At 40.2% G+C, this 20,202-nt stretch overlaps 1 protein-coding gene across 1 annotated transcript in view; it reads left to right on the top strand.

Annotated features, from left to right (window-relative positions):
* Positions 1-1,304: 1,304 nt before the first annotated feature.
* The window catches only part of LOC149300572 (uncharacterized), a 35,580-nt gene continuing 16,682 nt past the window's right edge, over positions 1,305-20,202 (top strand). Inside the window, exon 1 of the mRNA XM_089485049.1 lies at positions 1,305-2,886. Within this exon, the coding sequence (XP_089341175.1) occupies positions 1,305-2,886 (1,582 nt within the window). The remainder of the gene's footprint in view (positions 2,887-20,202) is intronic.

Genomic DNA, 20,202 nt, shown 5'->3' with positions numbered 1-20,202 from the left:
TTTTGTCTAGGTTCAAATGTAGACGACCATATGCCTGTTTCCCCCTCATAATACTGGATTCTTTGATATGCTAAGTGACCACTAGCAGTCAGGAAAACCATCTCATATCCAGGTCATATCCAACACATATCAATAATAACTCATATATTCATTATCATACCTCCTTGTGTGCATACCTAGAACGGGGAAAGCGCAGCCTACAAAAAGAGTACAAACATGACAGCGCAACGTAAACGGTTTGGAAGGAATTGTGAAGTCTATGATGGTCAGTCATATGTAGCAAGTGTGACATATCTATGGACTTCACAATTTACAGGAAATTCATAAATGCATGAATTATGGCTGTGGCGAGCACAGGAGGGACGATAAAATGAAAATAAGTTATTTTGATGGATATGTTTCCACTACTCAAGGGGGAGGTCACTTATGGTACACCTTCCCTCCGCTTATACCACCTCTGGGCCGGCTTGGAAACTCGAGATGAACTGGGAAAGAGTATAAAGTTAGTGAAAGAAGATTGGTCAGTGTGCTTACTAGGGGCCAAGATCTAATTTTGAGTAAGTCGCCATCTTTCCTTGCCGGAGCCCTACGGACAGAAAAACTGTTACTTGACCATTCAGTGAGTAGTTAGGTTTCTGTAATTTTCTCCTTTTCATTTTATCTGTTTGGTGTAAATAATCTGTTTATCATCTTTTTTGTATGCACTGTGATTTTTTTATTCATAATAAATATTCCTTTATTAAGTTCTGCCTTTGTCTGGTAAAGACTTGCGTTACCTGAAGAGACTGTTTTATTGGTAATTTTAGATCACATAATTTTTGTGTTAAAATATACTGTGTGGGTTTTTATAGTCTGATTCACTTGGGGTACCAAGACACCCCATTTCTAAATTGTCTTGGTGGTGGCAGCGTTATTTTGATATTTGTTATATCATTATAGTTAATTGCGGGTGGTATTAAGGGTGGATATTTGTATTTTTATCACTATTTCCGGTCTAGTGCAGACAGATAGTGAATTTTAACCCTTTTACCACCAGAACCAAGTCACGCGCACGCTTGGAGTAGAGTGCGTTCGTGACAAATTGGTGGCATAGCGGTGGGATAGTTAAAAAGATTTTTTCCATCTTTTTCGGTACCAGATTTCAGTGTTGCTGGATTTGCTAATCCAGACACTAAAAAGAAATTGTTTCTCAATTTCCAAAGGCTGAACTCAGTGCATACTTAGTATATTTACACCTCAACAGTCCCCCCCCCCCTCTTTGTTTTCTTTTCTTTTGCTATCATTTGTTTGGGCCGGTGTGATAAATGGAATACCAAACACAATCCAAGAGTGCTCTGGAGCAACGTTGCCGTGAACAATGTATTCCCATCCGGGGAAAATCAAAGGATGAACTTATTCAAGCGCTTGTGGACTATGATATGCAACAAGCAGCGCAAAGTGATGCTGCAAACACTTCTGAGGGAGGCATGGTCACACGGGAGATACCTGCAGCTGATGTCGGTGACGTGCCAAGATCTGGAGATCCCTTGGACTCTTATCTACAAACTGTTTTCAAATACGTGGACTCAACAGATGCAAACCTCAGACTGCAGCTTATCCTTAAATATCAGGAAGCTGCAGAGCGCCAGGCGGCAAGAGAGCATGAACTAAAACTGGCAGAGTTGGAGAGGTTAAGTGCCTCACCTATCAGTGTGGTTTCAAGAGACTCTTCTGCACCCAAACCACGTGCAGAGAATTTTCCCACTTTGGACAAAGATGGGGATCTGGATGTTTTTCTGCGCAGTTTTGAAAAGGTTTGCAGGCAGTACCAATTACCAAAGGACCAGTGGGCAAAGTACCTCACCCCTGGTCTCCGAGGTCCTGCGCTGGAAGCATTTGCAGAGCTACCAGCAGAATCTGACCAGGACTATGAGGCAATTAAGGCTGCACTGCAGAGACGGTACAACCTTACCCCTGAGGTGTACCGAAAGAAATTCCGGACTTTGCAAAAGCGTTCCACAGAGAGCTACACTGCAGTTGTGGGACACCTGACGACGGCATTCCGGCAGTGGACTAGAGGGCTGGAGATTACAACCTTAGAAAGCTTGGAAGATCTGATCATCAAGGAACAGTTTTTGCAGCTGTGCCCAGCCAATGTACAAGAATGGCTGCTGGACCGGGAGCCCAAAACAGCATTGGAAGCGGGTGAGCTGGCTGATTTCCACACCGCCAACCGAGCACAATCGGAACGGAGCAGAGGTTTTACTACGGGAGCATCCAGCTGGAAGACCACTACACCACGGCTTCCCACCACCCAGTCTACAATACCCTCTTCTGCGTCGGCTTCTACGCGTGGGGATATCCGCAGATGTTTCATTTGTAACAAAGTGGGGCACCTTAGTAATACGTGTCCTGATAAGAGGAAGCCTGCACCCCCATCTGGAGGGAGTCGCCCCTCGGGGTCACCACCTTCGGTGTTGTTCGTCTCCAGCACTGAGAACATCTCTAATGTGAATCTGCAACCTGTCACTGTGGGAAACAAGGTAACTGTGGGGCTCAGAGACACGGGGGCAGAAGTGACTCTTGTGCGTCCAGAGCTAGTGAGCTCCGAGGACTTTATTCCTGGCAAGACCTTAACAGTGCGGGGAATTGGGGGAGTACGTCCTGCGGTGCCAATGGCACGAGTATTTTTGGATTGGGGAGCAGGGAAGGGTGTAAGGGATGTGGGGGTATCAGATAACATTCCTACTAATGTGTTACTGGGTACTGATTTGGGTAGGCTGTTGTCAAAATATATGCTGGAGGATGATACTTTTGATTTATCCAGGTCTTCTAGGGGCCCTACCATAGAAAGGGCAGTGTATAAAAATGTACCAGGGCAGCCTCATGGGGAGAGTGGGCAGAAAGGTTGTGCATGTCTGCCTGTACTAGAACCCAGAATGTCTGAGGTGCCGTGGGAGAAGTTGAAGGTTTCGCATCACTGGGAGGGAGGGCAGATTGAATCTGTGCCAGAACCAGGGATGTCTGAGGTGCCGTGTAAGAATGTGGAGGTTTTGCATCACTGGGAGGGAGGGCAGAGCGAATCTGTGCCAGAACCAGGGGTGTCTGAGGTACCATGTGAGAATGTGGAGGTTTCGCATCACTGGGAGGGAGGGCAGAGCGAATCTGTGCCAGAACCAGGGGTGTCTGAGGTGCCGTGTGAGAATGTGGAGGTTTCGCATCACTGGGAGGGAGGGCAGAGCGAATCTGTGCCAGAACCAGGGGTGTCTGAGGTACCATGTGAGAATGTGGAGGTTTTGCATCACTGGGAGGGAGGGCAGAGCGAATCTGTGCCAGAACCAGGGGTGTCTGAGGTACCATGTGAGAATGTGGAGGTTTCGCATCACTGGGAGGGAGGGCAGATTGAATCTGTGCCAGAACCAGGAATGTCTGAGGTGTTTTGTGAAAGTGTGAGAGGACCGCCCGACTGTGAAGAAGGGCAGAGAACGAGTGAATGTCCGTCTGTGCCAGATCCCAGAATGTTTGAGGTGCCGTTTGAGAACTTGAAGTTTTCGCATCACTGGGAGGGAGGGCAGAGTGACTCGGTGCCAGAACCAGGGATGTTTGAGGTGCTGTGTGAAAATGTGAGGGGGCCACCCTGTGAAGAAGGGCAGAGGGTGAGTGAGTGTTCCTCTGTGTCAGGATTAACTGGTTCCCAGGGTACTGTATGTATGCCTCCTTGGAGTGGAACAGGTGGAGTGACAGATGTTTCAACCATAGCTGTGGTAACCTGGCAGCAGAATAGGGGACAAAGAGAGGGCTTTTGTGCACCTGTGCCCATATTCTGTGAGACTACGAAGTCAGGACACAAGGGAGAGGGTGAAACTGGTGACCATTCTGTTATCCCTTACGAAGGGCCTACATGGTTTGGGAAGCCAGGGCGAGACACCCTAGCTACCCATCAAGTAGATTTGTTGGGGCTTGTAGCTATACCGAGCCGCATGGAGAACCAATCTGTTACTAAGGGGATGGACTATGCCCCTGGGTACCTTGAGACCGTGGCCTTATCCTGTAACAGAGCAGACCACGTAGCCGATGCTTTGAAAAGTACCTTCTGTAGGGTGGGTTTTCCCAAAGAAATACTTTATCTTAGCCGGAAACTGTTACCCAGGGAAAGAGTAGGTAGGCGCAGAGATAAGCTTGTGGCTTAATCTCTGGGCCACCATCTTATTTGGGGGAGGTGTCACACCAACTTGTGTAGTGCATACATGGACTTGCTACTTGGTAGAGATGGTATGGCCAATTTCAGTATGAGAGGGGTTAATTTGATTGTACAGTCATGTGGTGCCAAAAGGTCTTGTGAGATAAATGTGTCCTTTGAAGCTCGGACTCCAACTGGGGCCTTCTACAGGGTGTTAGGTCCTGCAGTGGAGCTGCCGTTTTGTCTAGGTTCAAATGTAGACGACCATATGCCTGTTTCCCCCTCATAATACTGGATTCTTTGATATGCTAAGTGACCACTAGCAGTCAGGAAAACCATATCATATCCAGGTCATATCCAACACATATCAATAATAACTCATATATTCATTATCATACCTCCTTGTGTGCATACCTAGAACGGGGAAAGCGCAGCCTACAAAAAGAGTACAAACATGACAGCGCAACGTAAACGGTTTGGAAGGAATTGTGAAGTCTATGATGGTCAGTCATATGTAGCAAGTGTGACATATCTATGGACTTCACAATTTACAGGAAATTCATAAATGCATGAATTATGGCTGTGGCGAGCACAGGAGGGACGATAAAATGAAAATAAGTTATTTTGATGGATATGTTTCCACTACTCAAGGGGGAGGTCACTTATGGTACACCTTCCCTCCGCTTATACCACCTCTGGGCCGGCTTGGAAACTCGAGATGAACTGGGAAAGAGTATAAAGTTAGTGAAAGAAGATTGGTCAGTGTGCTTACTAGGGGCCAAGATCTAATTTTGAGTAAGTCGCCATCTTTCCTTGCCGGAGCCCTACGGACAGAAAAACTGTTACTTGACCATTCAGTGAGTAGTTAGGTTTCTGTAATTTTCTCCTTTTTATTTTATCTGTTTGGTGTAAATAATCTGTTTATCATCTTTTTTGTATGCACTGTGATTTTTTTATTCATAATAAATATTCCTTTATTAAGTTCTGCCTTTGTCTGGTAAAGACTTGCGTTACCTGAAGAGACTGTTTTATTGGTAATTTTAAATCACATAATTTTTGTGTTAAAATATACTGTGTGGGTTTTTATAGTCTGATTCACTTGGGGTACCAAGACACCCCATTTCTAAATTGTCTTGGTGGTGGCAGCGTTATTTTGATATTTGTTATATCATTATAGTTAATTGCGGGTGGTATTAAGGGTGGATATTTGTATTTTTATCACTATGAGGCTAGGTTTCCACTTGGTTTTTTTATGCTAAAAACGCCCATAAAAACGCCAATAGCGCCACCTGGCGTTTTTTTAGTGGAAAAACGCAGCAGCCAGATGTTAGCTGTTTTTCAATAGGAAATCGCAAAATGCCATTTCCACTTGGCGTTTTTCTGTCTGGCGTTTTTTCAGTCCTCTTTGGCGTTTTTCTGCTTTTTTGGGCTCTGTGGCAGTTTTTCAAAATCGCAGCATGTTGACACTCTGGCGTTTTTTCAAGGAAATCTTGGCGTTTTTCTCCAATAGAAGTCTATGGGAGAGAAAAAACGCCATGAAAAAGCCATGTGGGTTTATTGCCTTGGCGTTTTTTATGGCGTTTTTTCCACAGTTACAATGCAGAGGATGGACCCAGTATCTGTGTGTCCTACGAGAAATAGGCTGAAAACAAACAGTTTCACACAAAACAAAGTCCTGGACTGGTTCATATTGAATTTTACACCATTTGGAACAAACATGCCATTACAAACAAACATACCCAACTGGATCCTGCGTGCCAAAAGCAACAGCAAACAATTTGCACCATCATTTGGGGCCAATCTTCCCAGAGGAGCAGACATTCGGAATAAAGCATGCCTTACAAACCACAGAAAAGAGACAAAAGGGTCTACCAAGTAAATGACATCAGGAGAGAGCAGATACTTGCCATTTATCCTAATCCCTTTTAGCTGGGTGAAACTTCTAACTTGTAAAGGCTGGAAAAACTGCCTAAGGTCAAAAAAAGCAATTTCCACAGAAAGGCTAAAACGCCAGAAAAAACTCCAGAAAAAAACGCCAAAATGCAGTGGCAGTTTTCTTGGCGTTTTTCATCAAGAAAAAAAACGCAGGACAAAAACCCAAGTGGAAACCTAGCCTTTCCGGTCTAGTGCAGACAGATAGTGAATTTTAACCCTTTTACCACCAGAACCAAGTCACGCGCACGCTTGGAGTAGAGTGCGTTCGTGACACCAGGTACAATATACAGTTAGCCTCTAAAGTGTAAGCTTTGGAGCAGGGTCCACTCTACATAATTGTCTTAGTCTGCTTATTCTAGTTTTTCTATACTCTTTGAATACATGGGGTACAGTGAAGGAAGGGAAGAAGAGGGGTTCTGAGCCACCAATCAAACCACACTCTATGCATGCATTTCACTTGCTAAAGACAAAACTTAAGGCAGAAAGACCCACAAATAATGATTGAAGACAGTTTAATAAAAGTAATAAAAGCCTGGCAAAGTATCACAAAGGAGAAAACCCAGCGTTTGGTGACGTACATGCGTTCCAGACTTCAAGCAGTCATTGCCTGCAAAAGATTCTCCACAAAGTATTAAAAATTTACATTTTATTTATGATTGTGTTGATTTGTCCAATTACATTTGAGCCCCTGAAATAAAGGGGACTGTCTATGAAAAGGGTTGCTATTCCTTAACGTTTCATACAATATTTTTGCTCAACCTCTTGAGGTACAGAGCCAAAATTCTGGGTCAGTATCCAAATATTTCCGGACCTAACCATACTGGCTATCACCCAGATTGCTCAATGTTAAGCTAACCTGTTTCTATTGAGGCTCTCGCTATCGCACACAACATATACAGGTTTCTCAGATCTGGTAATAATTGGTTTTAACACAGATAGTAAAGACACTTACACTTTGCTTTGTGTCTGCTGAGCTCTCATCCAAACAACATTCTATTTTAAATATATTAAATGAAAGAAAGGGAAGTATACAATCAGGAAACAGTGGTCATACCACTGATCAGGCCACACCCAACCCCTCTAAATTCCACCCCTGCAAGATTTTACTCTTCCTGTGAAAGGGGACACTGGTCAACAGTCAACCCGCCACAAACATGTAGGGATGGTTCCTATGATCAGTCATAAAATATGTTAAAATGTTCTGGATTTGCTGTAATAAAAGCAAAACAGTTGTGTTAGTTGTTTCATTGATATGTGCTCTTTGCAAATATTTAACTATGTGTTTAAAATGTACATTCATTGATGTTAACATGAAGAAACACTTATTGTTCAGAAATATTTCATTGTATACTTCTTTTGGATGTTGGTGAAAATGTGACACAGGGATTTATCCGATTTCTGATACACAAGTAACCTAAAACGTAATATAAAAAGCTGAAAATTGTGTCTAAGTATCTTGTACCAATTTTGCAGTGAATATATAAACATTTTTCACACATAAACGCATATGCTGCAAATAGAAACATCTGTTCAGAAAGGAACGAGTGTTCATAATTGGCAAACAAAATAGTAATTTCAGGCAAATTGCAAATTTCAGTACTTTCCTTATGTTCAACCAGTCAAGCAAAATTGTCATTCAATAAAATAAAAAAAGTCCCAAGAAAATAAATAGCTCCCCAGATTTGTTTTTTAGGAGACTGTCTAAAGTTAAATAATTTTGTTTATGTATTTTATCGTTTCGTACACTACTTAAATCTACTTATATTTTCTTTGTATGCATAAATGAAATGTGTAAATTTAAGTCCCCCATTAAGGTGCATACCATTGGAGAAGTCATTTTTAAGTTACAATTTTCATGATATGCATGATTGTTCCTTCCTTTAATGGAAAACGCATACCACCCTGCCCAATGGTTTTTTAACAAAGCCTCCTGGAGCTCGGAGGACTGTAGCTATGATGTTGTTTACAACATAAGATGCAACATCACTGAGTAAAACTCTGTTTCATTTCATGCTTTTGTCTTAGTGACTACTAAGATATATATAGGGTTGCAACTAACGATTATTTTCATAATCGATTAGTTGGCCGATTATTTTTTCGATTAATCGATTAATCGGATAAAAAAATGAATGTACATTTTTCATTTATTTAAAATAATTTAATAAACAAATGATGTTAAATACAAACGCAGAATAAAAAAAAACTGATAAAATGCATTTCTTGTCTTTATTTCCCAACCAGCCCCCCCAATTTATGCACATTTGAGCACAGGCTTGCCACGCTGCCTCCCAGACATGCCACGCTGCCTCCCACATATGCCACTCCACACTGCCTCCCACATATACCACTCCACGCTGCCTCCCACATATTCCACTCCACGCTGCCTCCCACATATACCACTCCACGCTGCCTCCCACATATTCCACTCCACGCTGCCTCCCACATATACCACTCCACGCTGCCTCCCACATATGCCACGCTGCCTCCCACATGCACATTTGAGCCCAGGCTTGCCACGCTGCCTCCCAGACATGCCACGCTGCCTCCCAGACATGCCACTCCACGCTGCCTCCCACATATGCCACGCTGCCTCCCACATGTGCCACTCCACGCTGCCTCCCACATGTGCCACTCCACGCTGCCTCCCACATATTCCACTCCATGCTGCCTCCCACATATGTCACTCCACTCTACCCCCACATATGCCACTGTGCCTGATACGCTTTATACCCCCTGATACACCACTCCATCCTCCCCAGACATGCCACACTGCCTCCCAGACATGCCACGCTGCCCTCCCCACATATGCCTTATATATCGTATATGCCTTATACCCCCAGATATGTCACTCCATCCTCCCCAGATATGCCTTATACCCCCAGATATCTCATAGTCCCCTCAGAGTCACAGACCTGTTCGCATCACACTGACACCATACTTTTATAAATAAGTACTGGGTTAATCTTCACTGCCCCCAGGATTTAGATTCCCCTTAGTCTGCCCCCCTTTACCTCTAACTGCGCCTTAAGTTAACTTTATTAAATTAACCCTCAGTCCTCATCATTAAATTAACACTAAACACCCCATTAACCATAACTACCCCTAAATTAACTCTAAATACCCCATCAAACACAACTACCCTAAATTAACCCTAAACACCCCATTAACCACAGCATCCCCTAAATTAACCCTAAAGACCCCCATCAACCACAACAGCCCCTAAATTAACCCTAAACACACCATTAACCACAACTGCCTCAAATTAACCCCAAACACCCCATTAACCACAGCTGCTCCTATATTAACCCTAAACACCCCATTAACCATAACTGCCCCTAAATTAACCCTAAACACCCCATTAACCATAGCTGCCCTAAATTAACCCTAAACACCCCATTAACCATAGCTGCCCCTAAACACCCCATTAACCATAACTTCCCCTAAATTAACCCTAAACACCCCATTAACCATAACTGCCCCTAAATTAAACCCCACCTCTCCTAACTTTCAGCAGCCCAAATATTAATTTTATACTTACAGTTAGATGAGTGTCACAGCCATGTGGTTCTGGCCTTCTGGGAGAAGGAAGGGGGCGGGGCCAGTTGTCACAGTGATTACAGGGAGGGACTGGTAAGTAGGAGCTGCTGCTGTGAGTCACTGAAACGGATTATATAATGAGGGGTATTTTTCAGAGCGTTTGCTCTGAAAAAACCCTCATTTTATAATCGATAAAAATCGATTCAACTAATCGATAATGAAATTCGTTGGCAACGATTTTCATTATCGATTTTATCGATTAGTTGTTGCAGCCCTAGATATATATTTAGAGAGCTTCCTGTGACACCCTTAGAGGGAGGGTGCCTGGATTTGAGCCAGCAACCTTTTATGGTTACATCCCACACCTTGCAGGGTCACCACAAGAGGACTTTACTTAGCCGCTGTTCTTGTGATCATGCTTCCTGCACTCTAGAAGTCTCAAAATGTCTTAATATGTGCTATTCAGCATACCAAGATATTTTGTACAATGCTATCCTACCAAACTTGTGTATATATTTCTTTTTACTTTTGGAAATTCCCTGGGATGCACAAGCTAAACTAATTCATTCCTCATCTGCATTCTTTTGCAATCCTCTGTTTTCTAAATGGCTTTCTGTGTCCCGTGTCATCATTCCAGGTCCAATCTGTGGCACTTCTCTTTGTTGGCATATACCACAATCTTGTTTCAACAAGACTCAAATGATATAATACAGTCACTACTTCCAGTATGTATTTTTTTTCATTGCTCAATATGCACACACTATAACCAATTTTGTCTAGACATATGTTTTCACTGTCCAAAGTGTTTAATTCTATAAAAATATCCATAAAAGAAGTGTTATTCATTGGAATTAGAGTTAAATACTATATGATATCTATGCCCTAAAAACGTGTTCCTTATGATTTATAAAATCTTTTTCTAGGTCATTATATTATATACAAACATACCAATTGGCTGTAAAGAAAAAACATTTTTTTCTCTTAGTGGGCTGTATGCTCTAAGTCCCCTTTTATTTTAGCTACAGGATTGTCTTTATTGTGTATGGGGTAAACACCTGTAGTGCTTCTGCACTGCCCTGAGCACATATTTTGAGCACATAGTTTGTCCTTATAGTGCTCTGAATTTAAAAACCTAGAATGCCTATTTCCACTAGTTTTAGAAAAAAAGACTCCTTCAAAGTCAGTTCCAGCTCACAGAAGGGAGTTCTATACCCTACTGCAATAGCTTGAATTGAAGAACAAAAAATTCAGTACGTAATTCCTGTTGTGATATCAATCATATACCAGAGTGCATAATGGATTTTTTTTATTCGCAATTACCATATTATATTTTGTGCTTTAAACAATCCTAATATTAGTAACACAATTTTGTTTGATGCCGTGACTTTTTTAGGAAAAAATATGAAATGTCAACAAGTCAATGGGGATATTTTGTATAAACCATTTGCTTTGGTTTTATTCATATAAGCTGACTTAGAGTATTATCTACAGTTCTGGAGACCCCCATCCCCAGCAGGATATTGACATTCTAGAGATAGCGCAGAAAAGTGCTACTAAAATGATAAATGATTTGCAGGATAAAAATTTATCGGAAAAGACCAAGGGATCTCAATATGTATAGCTTGGAGCAAATAAGAGAGGGGAAATATGATAGAAACATGTAAATACTTAAAAGGAATACAACAAAGAACAGGAGGGGGGTTTATTTCAAAGGAGGAGAATTGTTAGAACAAAAGGTCATAGTCTAAAACTAGAGGGTCCAATGTTTAGATTCAATGTAAGGAAGTTACAAGATGATAGATAAATGTAAAAGACCCCCAGTGGTAGAGGCAAATGAAGGCCATTTCAACTTGCAAGGGATAGGCCTATAGCAATCCTGAATCTAAGATAAGACTAAGGCCTGATTAAGGTTTGAATCTTTACAGCACAATAAATGGGCATATTAAGCAGGCCAAATGGTTGTTAGCTGCCATTAAACTCTAGGTTCCTATGCTTCTAATAACAAGATACTTATATAAACAACTTAGTCCAGGACATCTGATTCAGCATTTGCTTAGATGAAAGTCAAGCATTGCTTTTTAGTAATGAAAGAGGAGATGTAAGGGTGAGAGCAGGTACAATATGTGAAAGTTTGCTGTAGTGTCTTTGATCACTTCATGGAAGATGTACATCTTCCTCACTCCTCTCATAAGAACTCTTCAAATATGTGTCGGAGCTTAGCTTTGATTTTACATTATGGAGAATGAAATATGTTCATATTATTAAAAATATTTCACCACAGAGCATAAAATAGTGTGTAAAACATCATGGGCATTATTTGAAAGGGGACTTTTATTACAAGAAGGTATAGGGTATAAAAAAAAACTAGAATTGACAGACTAAGACAAACTGATACACTAGGAAAAGAGGTTCCTGCTCACAAGTTTACAATCTAGAGAAAAATATGCAGTTGTTTATTTGTGGAATATATGTTAATTGCCTGTTGCAAACTCAGATTTTGAACCAATTTGCAAATACGGTGTAAGACGTCCTACAAGTAGAATCAGGTCAAAAACGTTTGAGAAAAACTGTATTGAAAAAATATCTATCATAAAAATTGCATGTTGATGTGGATTTTTCAAATATATATTTCTGTGTGCTTCCAACGCAAATTAGAATACAGTTCGAAGCGTTAAAATAAATGTTTCCTCCTATCTCCTATAACAAATTGCAGCTCACGGTATTTATTTCAATATCCTTGTGTGGGAAGGAGAATTCACAATTAACAATGTATTACCTTCCATTTGAGCAAGCTGTCGTTACTGGATCATTAACCTCGTAAAATATTGAATAGAGACCATTGAAGTAAATTTAGCTTTGAAAGTTTTCTGGCAAACGCACAAGTACTAAAAAGTCACAGTACAGCAAACGTACATATCCACTCACAAACTATAATTAGAATTAATAGCATCAAAAAGCAGCTGCAGTTGTAGAATATCTGTACTTATAAACAAGGAGTCTAATAGTTAAACATTTTCTAAGTAGAATTTTACATGAAAGCCAAATTACTGATGCCACAAAAAGACATGTAAATCTAGTCCCTAAACTTCTTTTTGTTCATTTTATTTATTTCTCTTCTTCTCTGGCTGCCTATACTGGAACCAGGAAGTGTTATCAGGAAGCATACTTAGGTACACATCCTTAACATGCTCTGTTGTGTGGAAGCAGCTGAAGCCAATCATATATATGCTAAGTGAATATCAATGTTCAGCTGGGATACATGCCATTACCGCTACTCTGTTTGATTCCAGTGTCAGCTCAGCTCTTATTTTCTTCAATGTGAATGGTAAAGAGAAGGTGAGGAACATATTCTTCCTGCTTTATGTGGATACAAAAAACAAAAACTGTCTGCGCTTCTTACCCTAATAAAGTTGGCAACAAATATATAAAGATAATATAAATGAGAGGTTTTGGTTATATGAATTGGCCAAAGCATAATTAAGCTCACCCGCCACGTCAAGGCACACTCTCAATAGGGTGAGAACCTACTATTCATATAACCAAAACCTCTCATTTATATTATGTTTATATATTTGTTGCCAACTTTATTAGGGTAAGAAGCGCAGACAGTTTTTGTTTTTTGTATACATTGTACAGCCAATACACTGTTTTTGCAGCATGCTTACACCTGTTTGGTAGGCCTCGTATTATACATTTGTATTATTTGAGCCTGTGACTAGCTTAGCGCACCGACATTTCTTCTTGTGGATACAGCCAGATGTAGGAGGAAAATGAGACACAAACCTAATTTTCACACTAATAACTAGAGAAGCAGTAAAATGCTCATCATTATGCCTTTTTACATAACAATATGACTGGACTATGTCTTTATTTGTAAATATTAATACAGGATATAATTAAATGTGTTGTTGGAAATTATACTGTTTATGTAACTATCATCTATCTATCTGCCTATCTACAGCTAGGTCCAGAAATATTTGGACACTGACACATTTTTGCATAGTTTTGGCTCTGTATGCCACCACAATGAATTTGAAATTAAACAACCAAGATGCAATTGAAGTGCAGACTTTCAGCTTAAGTTTAAGGGGTAGAACAAAAATATTGTATGAAACGTTTAGGAATTGCAACCATTTTCATATACAGTCCCTTTATTTCAGGGGCTCAAATGTAATAGTACAAATAAACACAATCATAAATAAAATATTGAATTTTTAATACTTTGGGACTACTTTCTGCACATGCATGTGGAGGACCTAATTTAAACCCCTGGAAAACTCAGCTGAGCCATTACAGCATGCACACTACTTAACCAATTCTCTTGGAATGCCGTAAGATGGGAGGCAGGGTGACATTTATATCCTTCTGGACATACGGTCTCCAGTACTGATCAAAGAAGCCCACTGATGATGAGAGCTTTTTATGAAAAACCTCTTCTGAAATGTGTTAGCACACAAATTACCTGAAGATTCAAATATATACGGATATACCGTATTTGCTCGATTATAAGACGAGGTTTTTTTCCAGAGCAAATGCTCTGAAAAATACCCCTCGTCTTATAATCGAGGTCGTCTTATAATCAGACCTCAAAAAATGTCTGCTGGGGCCATGCTGCTTACCGGGCTTTGGTCGCGAGCAGCGTCTCTGCTTCTAGCAGCAGGAGAACAGGAAGCTAGCAGCGTCCTCACATAACTCTACCTCCCCCCTCCTTCCTCTGGGGGCGGGGCCAGAGAAGTTGCTCGCACAGCCGGGCCCCTGCAGTGGGAGATCTGCAGTTCAGGTAAGGGGGTGGGGGAGGGTTTTTGAGCAAATATGTGTGATTAATGGAATGAATGAGTATTTAAATGTTTGTGAATGAGTGTGTGTGTGATAGCATGGATGTGATAGCATGGATGTGTAAGGGGGGTGGTGGTGGTAGCATGGCATAGGGAGGCTGTACTCACACTCCTATCATCCCCAGGTTCCAGCATGTACTTGCTGCCTTGGCTTGATAGGAGTGTGATTGCTGTTAGAAGTTATATATATATATATACCTCCAGAAATGCATTTTAACCCCCCATATGCCACTCAGCCCCATGATATGCCTTTTAACCCCCTATATATCATGGGGCAGATGGGCATATAGTGGGTTAAAAGGCATATCATGGAGCACAGTGGCATATAGGAGGGTATAAGACATTTCTGGAGGCAGAGTGGCATATAGAGGGTTAAAAGGCACATCATGGGGCAAATAGGGGGGTATAAGGCATTTCTGGGGGCAGAGTGGCAAGCCTGGGGGGAGATGTGCATAACTGGGGGGGGCAGGTTGGCAAATAAAAGGAAATAAAAAAATATATATTTTTCTCAATCATAGCTTTTATTAACCCCTTGATGACAATTGCCGGTCCGGGCACGTCACGGAAATTCATGTCGATAACGACAAATGACGTGCCAGGACCGGCACGTCATTAAACGGGTGCAGAAAGCGATCTATTTTCGCTTTCTGCACCGAAACGGCGTTGCTGTAATGCCTCGACCTCGAGGCATTCAGCAACGCCATTATCGGCACAAAGGGGCCATCTCTGGCCCCTCCCCGGGGCGTCAACATCCGCCATACTTTGTATGGCGGCGGACGCCCGTTTTAAAAGCGTTTAGGAGGCGATCAACGGAAAAAAAAAAATATATATATATAAACTTAAATGGTGTCGCTGGAATGCCTCGATCAGGAGGCATCCAGCGACACCAAACACTTACCTTTGGATGGGCTGTGACCGCTCCGGAGAGCGGTCACAGCCGCAGCTGCCGGTGATCTTCGCCATCTGCAAGATGGCGGCGGTCCGGGAAAATTCAATAAAGAAACAATAAAGTCTAAAAAGTTCGCTAGACGGTCTCCAGACCCTCTAGAGAACTCTGGCTCCACTTGCAGGTTGAATATAGGTACTGCATTCAACCATGCAAGTCAATGGAGCTCAGCTTTCTAATCACAGTGTGATTAGAAAAAATAAATTAAAAATAAAATTAATAATAATTAGAAAAAAAATAGTAAAAAAACAGTAAAATTTAAAAATAATTTCCCACTGATGTCACTATCAGGGGAACCTTCAAGTTGAAAAAAAATGTTAAAAAAATAAAAAAAAAGGAAAAAAAAAATATTAAAATTAGCATATTAGCTTAAAACAATTCTCGCATGGAAACAGTTAAAATACTGGCATATTAAATGCCCATGGGGTGTCTACTTTTAAAAAATGTATGATTTGATGGGGTAAATTGAATTGGCCGGGTTCAACAAGGTCCCAATTAACACGGGGGGAAGGATGGCCACACATCTAATTTCCAATTAGAAAAATGCACACGTACCAAATGTGGCCTTTTAGTTCCCCCCAAAAATGACAAACCCATGCATGTGGGGTATCACTGTACTCAGGAGATGTTGCTGAACACATATTGGGGTGTCGTGTGACAGCGGCATATACCAGGAGCTGTAAATTCATACATAAAGTAGGTGTGTGTGGGAAATATACACACACAAAAATACTACTGCAAACTTTAAAAAAATGCTGGTGGTAAAATGTGTGCATGCAAAGAGTTAAAATACCAGCATTTAAAATACCCTGGGGTGTCTAGTTTTCAAAAATATATGGTTTTGTTGGGCATACTGAAATGGCCCGGCTCAAAGATGTACCAAATAGGGCACGGGCAGTGGATCCCCAAATGCCAAAGTTCAACATTGAAAAATGTGCATGCCCCAAATGTGGCTCTTTTGCCCCCGAACAGCCAGGCAAAATCATTCATGTGGGGTATCACTGCGCTCAGGAGATGTTGCTGAACACATATTGGGGTGTTTTGTGATAGTGACATATACGAGAACTTTTTAATTCATACCTGAAGTAAAATGTGTGTGACAAAACAAATGGAAAAAAATGACTATCACAAAGTTTGACAAAGACTGGTGGTAGATATGGTGCATGGAAAGAGTTAAAATACTAGCATTTGAAATACCCTGGGGTGTCTAGTTTTCAAAAATATATAGCTTTATTGGGCACACTGAAATGGCCCGGCTCAAAGATGTACCAAATAGGGCATGGGCAGTGGATCCCCAAATGCCAAAGTGCAACATTGAAAAATGTGCATGCCCCAAATGTGGCCCTTTTGCCCCCAAACAGCCAGGCAAAATCATTCATGTGAGGTATCGCTGTACTCAGGAGATGTTGCTAAACACATATTGGGGTGTTTTTTGATAGTGACATATACCAGAACCTGTTTATTTATACCTAAAGTAAAATGTGTGTGAAAAAACAAATGCAAAAAAATTACTACCATAAAGTTTGACAAAGGCTGATGGTAGAATAAGTGCTTGGAAAGGGTTAAAATACCAGCATTTGGAATACCCTGGGCTGTCTAGTTTTCAAAAATATATGACTTGATGGGGTAAATTGCATTGGCCGGCTTCAAAGATACCCGAAATGGCACATGGGGGGAAGAATTACCAGATTTGGAAAAAATGGCTTTGAAATAGCAAAACGGTACCTGTACTTATTGCTCCATAACGTGCAGAAAAAAGCAAAAAAACATAAAAACATTGGGTATTTCTAAACTCAGGACAAATAGTAGAATCTATTTAGCAGGTTTTTTTATTACCTTTTATAGATGAGTAAAAGATTTTTCAACTAAAAGTTAGAAACAGTCATTTTTTTCTAAATTTTTCACCATATTTTATACTTTTTTAATAGTAAATAATACGATACAATCAAAACAATGTCATCTAAAGAAAGCCCTTCTTGTCCTGAAAAAAACAATATCTAATGTGTGTGGGTTCAGTAAACGGGAAAGAAGAAAATTACAGCTAAACACGAGCAGCGCAGAAATGTTAAAACGGCCATTGTCACGAAGGGTACAAAAAGTAAAATCAGCCTTTGTCACGAAGGGGTTAAATATGAAAAAATTGTTTACATGAATTAATATTTACTAGTAAAACTTTTTTCCTATAGGGTAGTCTTATATTCAGGCTTTTTGTTTTTTTCCTAAATTAATATTTTGATTTTGGGGGGTCGTCTTATAATCGAGCAAATACGGTATACACATAGAATGCTTTATGGATAATATGGTGTAAAAGAAAAAAGGAAATCATACACGAATTCTTACGCTCTTGTGAAAATCTTTTAACTATATTGAGGAGTCATAGATATCCGAGACAAACACAATTTCCAATAGTTGTGTATGTATTTTAAACTGTTTCCTAATCTGGAATTTCTGCCTTTGTGGACACCTTTGTCTATTTGATAGCACCTGTTGTCAGTAGGTTTTGTTGCTATCTAAATACAGAATTTTTGAGTCATATTCCAATAAAATAAGCACCATTTTAAGTCATAGATTTTTTTTTTTCAATTTACAGTTGTGCTTGTCTAGATTCTTAGACGTTTTATTGACTTTTTGTTTTGTATTTCTTTGGTTCTTTCTCATGTATTATGCCACACAACCCCCGTAGCTCATCCTCATGTCATCCCCTTATCCTACTTATCTAGACAATGTTAGGCTGTTTCATGTTAATAGATTCCAGTACTAGCGCACTGTGTTATGCCTATTATAATACTGGCAAACCAGGCATTATAAATGCAAAGATTAAAAAAAATAATTAACATACCTGGAACTTAATTAACCAGCAATAGTAATAACACAAAACTAAAATACTGCCAGTGATGCATAATACAGTTCTCGGGCTAGGATGTGCTCCACGTAATTTGTGATTATAATGTATGTGGCGTGTTTCCTTTCAAATTACATCAACTGCCACTATGCAGTAGACAACCAGGGTTTATTGATGAAGAGATATTATGACTTGACTAGTAGTCCTAATATGAGCTATTGTTTTTTTTTTACTTTTTTCCATGAATTGTGACAGCAGGCCTTAGGGAGAAAAGACATTGTGATAATGGTGGAAAATATTCCTACTGAATTTCAGGTTTAGAATTTCGTCAACATGTGGCACTTAAAATCATGGAGGGTGACCTGTTAAATACCATCAAAGTGACCATGTCTTGTCAGTATGTATTGCGTCTCTTTTACTTGCATAAAGCACAGTTTCATATACGTATACTCTATTCTTCTATATACTATTACATATATATTATAATTACATTATCATTTTCAAACGACACTCCAGCCACTTTAATGTATGTGATAGTTGGATGTGTCCTTCAAAGGGAATTTAGCAAAATACTCCCTATGTATTTGCCCACTTTTCCCAAATCTCCCGCTCATTTGGGTTGTAGGTGATGTGTTAGGACATCTCTTGCTTGCAAGACCGTAGGTGTGCTATATTGACCACCAGTCAGGGTTGTGAGACTTCCAAAGGATCTAGCAAGACCCCCTGTGGGCGTATACGAAGAAAGGGCTCTGATTTATTTTAATGGGAGCACATTTCTGCCCTAACTTGCTGCTTCATACAGCCAAAAGTCCAGACAGAAAAAGTGATGGTGCTCTAAAGCTCTGGAGTTGGATCTTCTACTAAACTTAAGTGATTTTTTTTATGTCTGAAGGATGTGTGTTAAAGTGCTTACAAAGCATTTTAATATGCATTATTTGCTCGTGGGGCTGTGTGGGAGCCCTGGAGTGTTTATTGGGCGGTTCAGTTTTAATGTATTTGCAAGAGTTTTGTCATAAGTTGTCAGTAAATAAATATTTACAGATATGATTAGCAGCAGATAACAATAGGGTGAGTTTCCACTTGTTGACTAAAAAGAACATAGTGCCTTCCTCTGACCTTAGGCGGGGGGCTAAGTGGAGATCTTTTGGGGCGCAAACATTAAGGACAACGACACCAACTCTAATTAAAAAAAATAAAAAATCACACAGATGATTTGATCCTTTTGGTTCTTTCTGCATTAGTTTCCTGTGTAGAAAAGTTCAATAGGTGTTAGTATGTCTGGTTAGCATGTGCATTGTTGCAAATTATATGTGCTTTTGCCGCACCAGTTTCTGGTCTATTTTCTCACCTTGTGTATGATTTCAAGTAGAGCTAGTTCTTCCCTATACAAAATTGAAAACTAAGATCAACTCCCAGATGTTAGATGGTTGTCTCCAATTAAGGAGGGCACTGCAGTCTGTTTTTTGTTCTTCTTCTTAGAACTGTTCTATGTGTGTTTCTTTATTGGAGTCCTACACCCACTACTCAAATATTATTACCAAATAACAGCAACTCAATTATTCTTTCTATATTCCATTTCCATTCAACATTTAGAGATTATATTTTAATCCTTGAAACAGTTTTTTCTACCCTCCTTTGTTTTCTCTGTTTGTCTGATGTCTTTAAAAGTGGGTTAATGTTCTAAGGGATGCTTGAAATTACTCTTTATTCCACATAATGAAGCTGTATTTTGAAAATTCATAAACCTTTGACAAAATTTTACCATTCATGCTCATGTTCATCAAGGGCAGTGAGACTTGAAAAGGCAGAATAATTTCCCAAGATAGCATAAGCAAAAAATAAATTTTTGTAAAAAAAAAAAAGTAAATTATAGTAAAGTGGGCTCAGTTTTCAATCTGTGAGAATTATGAATACTAAAAAGGGAAATATGATTAGGGTCTACTGCCAT

Source organism: Sceloporus occidentalis, unplaced genomic scaffold (assembly GCF_023333645.1).
Source record: "Sceloporus occidentalis isolate IW3139 unplaced genomic scaffold, rSceOcc1.0.p SCAF_24, whole genome shotgun sequence".
Taxonomy (NCBI): Eukaryota; Metazoa; Chordata; class Lepidosauria; order Squamata; family Phrynosomatidae; genus Sceloporus; species Sceloporus occidentalis.
The sequence above is the reverse complement of the archived record's forward strand: the minus strand, read 5'-3'. Positions and strand labels throughout refer to the sequence as shown.